This window comes from Arachis hypogaea, chromosome 10, assembly GCF_003086295.3.
Source record: "Arachis hypogaea cultivar Tifrunner chromosome 10, arahy.Tifrunner.gnm2.J5K5, whole genome shotgun sequence".
Lineage (NCBI taxonomy): Eukaryota > Viridiplantae > Streptophyta > Magnoliopsida > Fabales > Fabaceae > Arachis > Arachis hypogaea.
Window position 1 is genome coordinate 14,721,767 of NC_092045.1, and position 7,834 is coordinate 14,729,600.

The window sequence follows — 7,834 nt, forward strand, 5'->3', positions numbered from 1 at the left end:
TGCTTTCTGCAACTTTCTGCACGTGGCGTCTGTCACGCGTACGCGTCACTCACGCGTGCGCGTCATTTGGCCAAATTCCTTGTCATGCGTACGCATCGCTCGTCTTCTGCGCTAGGCACGCGTGCGTGTCGTCCATGCGTGCGCTTCGCTGCCAGCTTCTCAAAACTTCATTTTTCACGTTCCTTTCACTTTTGCATGTTTCCTTTCCATCTTCTAAGCCATTCCTGCCCTATAAAGCCTGGAAACACTTAACACACAGATCACGACATCGAATGATAATAAAAGATAATTAAAATTAACAGTTTAAAGGCTTAGGAAACATGTTTTCAACTATATCACAGAATTAGGAAGGAATTGTAAAATCATGCAAATTCTATGAATAAGTGTGAGATTAGTGGATAAAATCTACTCAATTAAGCACAAGATGTACCACGAAATAGTGGTGCATCAGTGGCATTTCTCCAAAGCTCCATTTTTCATGTTCCTTCCACTTGTGCATGCTCCCTTTCTATCTTCTAGACCAATCTTGCCCTGTACACTCTGAAATCACTTAACAAACGCATCACGGCATCGAATGGTGATAGAAGAGATTAAAATATAGCATTTTAAGGGTCAAATGAGCATGCTTTCAACCATGAGGCAAAATAAGGAAGGAAACACAAAACCATGCATTTTATATGGATAAGTACGGAAATTATTGACAAAATCCCCTAAAATCAACACAAGATAAACCACAAAATTGGGGTTTATCACACTTCTCCCCACATCTCCCATTCTTCTTTCCGTTGACGTTCGGCTTCTTGTTTAAACTGTTCTAGTCGTCGACAGTGACCATGGACTAGAACCAATATCTCCGCTGTTTGTGGAGGTTCTTCTTCCTCTGGTAGATGTACCTCTGATTGAATCTGCCTTGATTGGGGGTTTTTCGATATCCCTTCCCCATATGGAACATGCGTTCTTTTTCGTGATGGAGGTATTGCCAGTGTGAGATCATCATGGTAAGGCTTAGGTTCTGATTCAGACGCCGTGTGACCATCTTCATATTGAGGGTCCGCCATTATCAAGGGTCGAATTCCAGGTTCTCGGCAACAGCGTTAATGTTCTAAAGGTTACTTGAAATGTTGATTTGGGCCTAGACGTGATGTCTAGACTCCTTGTGAGGTAGCGTCCGACTTGTTCTTGAGGTGCCGCCGTCTGAGTTTCTCGTGAGGAGGTGGGGGTGGTACCTGCAAAAGACTCTAATATTTAAATTAGCAAGGATTTTATGCAAGTTTAGTAAATTAGAACGTAAAATATATACGAGGGCTGTCAGTGTATTTATAGTAGAGTTGATAATCACCTTTGTTAAAATAGTTCTATCTTTATTAATGGATAATCGCTGCTTTCATCTTAAAAATTTGTTGGAATCTATCTTTTAAAAAAAATAGAAATAATAAAAAAAGTTTGCGAAAATACTTACTTAGACAAGTATAGCGCAGTGTCCAACCTCTTCAAAAATGTTGAATATGAATCGGAGACCTTCTTTTTGGATTGAACCTTGGTCAAATTTTATTTGTTGGCCAGAATATCAGCACCGCCTTTTACTTCCACACCTAACTCCTCCTTCTTCATTCGTTGCTTTCTTCACTGTAAATGGCACTTCAATGACTACTTCCCTTTGCAATAGAACATCCACCAGCTCAAAGTTTCGATTTTTAAATTCGTTCCTTCGTGAGCACCTCAATGGCCCCTTCCATGCCATCTCTGCCACCAAGCTACGCTCTTTCCATCAGGGACGACCAATTGGATGCCAAAGAGAGCAAGTGCGCTTTCCTTGTGGTAGCTCTCTGCCCTTGTCTCGTTTGCTTCATTATCCTCTTAATTGCACTCTCTATCATTCTCGTTCTCAAATTCCACTTCTTTTGCCACACCCCTCTTCACTTCTTGCTCCACAAAAAGAACTGCTGAATTCCCATCTTAGTTTCTTATTAAAGTTTCCGTATTTCAATAATTCTATCGGTTTTGCTACTGTTGGTAATGGTGATGCTTTTTCTGGTGTTGAATCTAGCACTGAGAATGATGATGATGATAATGATGAAGATGATGATGATGGTAAAGGTTTTAATGCTGAGTCATGTGCTGACTCAGATGAGGTTGATAGGGTATGCAAGGTGATTGATGAATTGTTTGCATTGGATAGGAATATGGAGGCTGTTCTTGATAAATGTGGGGTTCAGTTGTCACATGATTTTGGTTATGGATGTGCTGCAGCGGTTCAAGCATGCAAGGAAGCCGGCATTTCGGTTCTTTTGTTGGGCCGGGGGAAGGCCTGGATTTGCCCATGATTCCAGAACTTATAACTCCATGATGCATATTCTTGGGAAGACAATACAATTTGAGACGATGGTCGCAATGCTTGAGGAAATGGGGGAGAAGGGCCTTTTGACAATGGAGACTTTCTCCATTGCTATCAAATCCTTTGCTGCCTCAAAGGAGAGGAAAAACTCTGTTGGGGTCTTTGATCTGATGAAGAAGTACAAGTTTAGAGTGGATGCTGATGCAATTAATTTCTTGCTTGATAGCCTTGGCAGGGCGAAGCTTGGTAAAGAAGCTCAAGCAGTTTTTGAAAAACTGAAGGGTAGATTTACGCATGATTTGCAAACTTACACCGTACTTTTTAATGGTTGGTGCAGGGTAAAAAACTTGCTGGAAGCAGGGAGAGTGTGGAATGAGATGATTGATAAGGGATTTAAGCCAGATGTTGTTGCACATAATATTATGCTTGAAGGATTGCTAAGGTGTAAGAAGAAATCAGATGCCATCAAGTTATTTGAAATCATGAAGGCCAAAGGTCCATATCCCAATGTTAGGAGCTATACGATTATGATACAGGACTTTTGCAAGAAAAAAAGTGATGATAGATGCTGAAGAGTATTTCGATGAAATGATAGATCGTGGGTGTCAACCGGACGCTGCACTTTACACGTGTTTGATCACTGGGTTTGGGAGGCAGAGGAGAATGGATTTGATATCTGATCTACTGAAGACAATGAGGAAAAGAGGTTGTCCACCTGACGGGAAGACCTACAATGCTTTGATAAAAGTGATGACAAGCCAGCATATGCCGGATGATGCAATGCGAATATACAAGATGATGATTCAAAGTGGCATCAAGCCTACAATTCACACTTACAACATGATAATGAAATCTTATTTTGTGACAAAGAACTATGAAATGGGACATGCCATATGGGATGAGATGCATCATATGGGGTGTTATCCTGATGATAATTCCTACACTCTATTCATCGGAGGCCTTATAAGACAGGGAAGATCAGGCGAGGCATGTAGATATATAGAGGAAATGATAGCGAAGGGGATGAAAGCTCCTCAACTTGATTATAACAAGTTTGCTGCTGATTTTTCAAAAGCTGGGAATCCTGGCATACTTGAGGAGTTGGCTAAAAAGTTGAAAATTGCCGGTAAATTTGAGGTCTCCAATGTTATTGACAGTTGGGCTGAGATGATGAGGAAAAGTGCCAGGAGAAGAGAGCCTACATATTCAGGTGGGTGGTTCACATAAACACTCAGGCACGTCAATGGTGTAACTAACTCAATTTTATTGACTACCAATCATCTAGTTTGTCTTTAGTTTATGTCTTCTGGTTTTTGGTACTTTGTATTTGACTATTTGTATATTGATATTAATGTTGGTTGAAAATTATAAGCTAATGTTGTATGATGTCGTGTACCATCTTGAATGAAAAACAGTTATTCATATATTAATAGATTGTATATAAAATAAAAAGACCAATTGAACATGGGTGATTCTGGAATTTTAGTAGTCATGGAGTAGCATGAGCAGGTAAAATATTTACATTCCTTCATGTTACTACATTCAAATAAAACATCAATAAAGCCGGAAAATTTAGAGATGCTAAAAAGGGGTATATTGGGCGTATGCAATGAAAATGAAAGGTACCTTTTCCTTTATTGGTAGTTTTCTGAATAAGACGATAATAATGGACAAAACGTATAGTGATAATCTGAAACAGTTTGTATACTGTCTTGAGTAAGAATCAAATGCTTTACATAATAATTGTCCTTGTCCATATTTCTTTGGTTACAGAGAAACTACTGACTTATAAGCATTTAACTTCTGATATAAGATTAGGAAGCAAAAAGTAAACAGAGCTGAAAGCTCTGTATCCTAATTCTATTCCTACAGAAATTGCCCCATGATCATGATCTGTCCTTTTTATATTTCCAAGTTTGTGAAGTGTGGAACTCAGCAAATTTCAGTAGTAGAAGACTTTAGCAACATAGAGAAGTAGGAAGTGAATGAAATCGAAAGGGAAGCTGCATTAGCCAAAATATTGGACAAAATTTTCGAAGTTATAATCTGAAATATGTGAGACAGAAAATACTTGAAGTTGAGCCATGAAGTTTATTCATCATCATCTGACAGTGGAAGCAACAGTGTGAGCCCATAACTTGATGCTATCTTTAATGTCATTTTCATTGTTCAAAGCAGGAACCTTCCAATTCTTCAAAGGGTTCTCTTTCTTTTTCTTATGTACCTTCCATGCTTCTGAAAGGTAAGGTCTTGGAACTGCAGCCTTGTCACAATTCTCCTCATCTTCATCATCATCATCACCATCCTCATCATCATCATCATTCTTGACACTCTTCTTCCCTAACCTTTGCAAACCAGGAAGGATTGAAGCCAAGCTTGAATCTTTGTCTTCCTCTGAGAAAACAAAGCCAAGATCCATAAACCCTTTAAGCTCCTCAAATTCAAGGTCTGATAAACTCTTGCTTCCCCTTCTCTTCTTCCTTCCTCTTCTTTTGTTGTTGTTGTTGTTTTTCTTAGGCAACCCTTCAAGTTGCACTTGCACCTGTGCTTGCCTTTCATCTTGTTCTGTGTCTGTGATATCTTTTCCTGAAAGAATGGTTTGAAGCTTTGATGGCAACATCTCAAACTCGGGCGAACTAGAATCATCATGCATGGAGCATGTCCTATTGTCCAATTGGTCGCTCATAGACCTTGTATGAATGGTTTGGCTGCGCAAAAGCATCGGTTCTTCTGATTCTGATATTCCTTCTTTGGTTTGATGATTTGTGTTTTCATGAGAACTTGATGAACAAGGTTCTTGTTCCTTCATGTCTTGAATCCCAAACCAGCAAGAATCAAAGAGCTTCAACACTGTCTCTGCTTCCATTAATACAAAGAAATGCTTTGGGAAAATAAGCTTAGACTCTTAAAGTCGTTTTGGAACTGTATTATCATAAGTAGATTTGTCAAAGCATGGTAGATAATACAAGATATATTATATTATTCTTTATGACTATATTGCCCTTCTTGCACCTTGAAATTACAAGAGTAGTTCAAACAAATTTTGGATTGGAGACATTTTCTTTGTTAATTATCATTATATAAGGTGTACCGTTTCTGTTCTCCAAGAAAATACAAATGTTTTGAGTCAAAACCAAAGGGGGTGTCTACTAATAAACACAGATCTATGAACTGAAAAATGTAAAGGGATTTAAATTATAGGAACCTGATTGATTACCATACAGTTCATCATTATGTATAGGTTGGAGAATAGTTTGTATCAAAGCACTATTGGGAATCCATTTTGTGTTCTCTTAGATGTTGACATTATATGGTCACATCTCTTTCTGGTTGGTTTGGTGATTGCATCAAAGCTTTCATGTGGGAACCAAATCAACCAATTGCCAAGGCAGTTATTGCTTCCAAAATACATTAAATAAATTGAAATATGTTTAGTGTGGTAGGCAATAGCTGCAACTTCTAATTATACTTCATTGCAGTGCTGCAAATTTTCCCCAGATTTAATGGGTACAAAACTTTCCTAATGAAAGCTACTTTTTTACTATTTTATTAGTTTTTATAGGCAATAATAGGCTACATTTTGTATTTTAGTTCTCCACAAACAAGGATGAGTTTCACTTGTTTTTCTGCAAGTTTGAGATATTAAATATATGAGAGTTCTGATATTGTTATTTCTTCAAATATATAGAAAAGCGTGAAAAATAGAATAGTATTGATTTTATTTTCATTAAGGCCCAATCTGGTATAAAATATAAAATAGTTAAAATAGACTACGGAAATGAAATTTCCTAACAATAATAACTGATCAGCATAAATAAAATTAATTGGAGTTTAATGAATTGTAGAATAAAATGAAGAGGTTGAAAGAGTTGGCCAACTGAATTTGGTCCTCCCCCAGCGTCGCAAACCACAATTTCGGATTGCCTTAATTGTGTAATAATGATTAATAATGCGGTTGAATTAAGCTGTACGTGATTAATAATGATTATTTATGAATGAATAATGGAAGCACAACTTTCTAATAATGCAATATGTTTACATCATTCAAACAAGAGTAACACACTTTTCTAATGATGAAATCCAAGTAACTCAGAGAAGCAGAATGTTCTGTTAAAGTAGCTAATTTGCTTGGACTGGCAGGTTCATTCATTCTGCACATGCATCTCACATGCGTTTGTTTCATTCATTTTGTTTTATCAACTTTGTTCTTACGTGAAGATCGATCATTTGCTTATGTATGCTTAACATAAATTGACATTGATTGTTTAGCATGAGACTTACATTTTATATAACATTTTTGAAAGGAGCTGAGGTAGAGTGGGACCTAGCTAGACGGAAACAAGTGGTTGAGAGCAACTGCACATGGTTCACGTTGTGACATTGCACTACCCTTATTATGACAAGTCGTCCATTTCTATGACTTTAATTTACCCTTTTATTTACCTGACACATTTTCAAATATATGCCATGCTGGTGAAGCACAGAAGTATATTTTGCATATCTTCCCTCTCTGTATATTAAGTTGACATACTGCTTTTTTCTTGTTAGATTTGGAATACATTCTATATGGGTCTGTAAACACATCCAAAACAATATTATGTGTGAGTATAGAGTACGAAAAACATTTCTCAATGAAAGTAGGCGAGCATATGCATGTTATAATGGTTTTAGTTAGAGTAACTTACTCATGAGCACAAAAAGGATAAGAACCTGATTTGTAAGGCAAGAGAGAAAGTGTGATATAGACAAATCCTTGGACTTGGAAAGGAATAGATGAGAGGAGAGAATTAATACCATAAACCGCGAGAGCTTTGCACTGGGAATTGTGCTTCTATGCTTCTGGCATATATATGCTCTTGATTGCTACTCCTTTTCAATGGCATATGCTGGCTTTGGATGCGGATTATTGCTGGTTATATATAGAAAGAGCTTCCATGATAGTCTTCATCACACACAAATCGAAATTGGTATATAAAAAGTGTTAAACATTTGTATTGCTGTTGAGGAATGACACAGCATTCTCCTTTGGCAAAGAAAAAGAGATCAAACATGTATAGAAATATACATAAATGTATAAGTGCATTCTTCAATTTTATTTCTTTCTTTGCCAAAGGAAAATTGTCCTGCCATTTTCTCTCAGTTTTATATTACTTTCAATGATTTCCTTTTCTTTTTCAAAAAAATACAATTGCATTATATCAACTTTTGGCAATCCAGAAACATGCTTTAAATTATTGGTCTATTTGATTACGTTTCCAGTTGTCAAGTATTTTTCTTTGAGTTAAACCTCAGAGTGGTCCTTGAACTTGCACTCAACCCTCAAAGTAGTCCTTAAACTTGCAATGGCCCCAATCTTATCCCCGAATTTAACACATGTGGTTCACGTCGTCCCTGAAGCATTCTTCGGAAAATATTCCTTAACGGCGCGCTGACGTGTATGGAGAGACGCCACGTTGGAGAGGTAACGGTTATCTAACGTGGCTGTTATCTTTTTTTAAC

General features: G+C 37.4%; 1 protein-coding gene and 1 pseudogene across 1 annotated transcript; one reads left to right on the forward strand and one right to left on the reverse strand.

Moving 5' to 3' along the window:
• The first annotated feature begins 1,504 nt into the window (after window positions 1-1,504).
• On the forward strand, window positions 1,505-3,765 carry LOC112717352 (pentatricopeptide repeat-containing protein At3g62470, mitochondrial-like; annotated as a pseudogene).
• A 250-nt stretch (window positions 3,766-4,015) lies between these two features.
• LOC112715222 (uncharacterized) lies at window positions 4,016-5,669 on the reverse strand. Its single transcript, XM_025766982.3, has one exon. The coding sequence runs from the start codon at window positions 5,199-5,201 to the stop codon at window positions 4,437-4,439; it is 765 nt and encodes a 254-aa protein (XP_025622767.1). The 5' UTR covers window positions 5,202-5,669; the 3' UTR covers window positions 4,016-4,436.
• Between the last annotated feature and the right edge of the window lie 2,165 nt (window positions 5,670-7,834).

Coding starts and splice junctions, on each gene's coding strand:
- LOC112715222 (XM_025766982.3), bottom strand. CDS start 5,201: ATGGAAGCAGAGACAGTGTTGAAGCTCTTTGATTCTTGCTGGTTTGGG.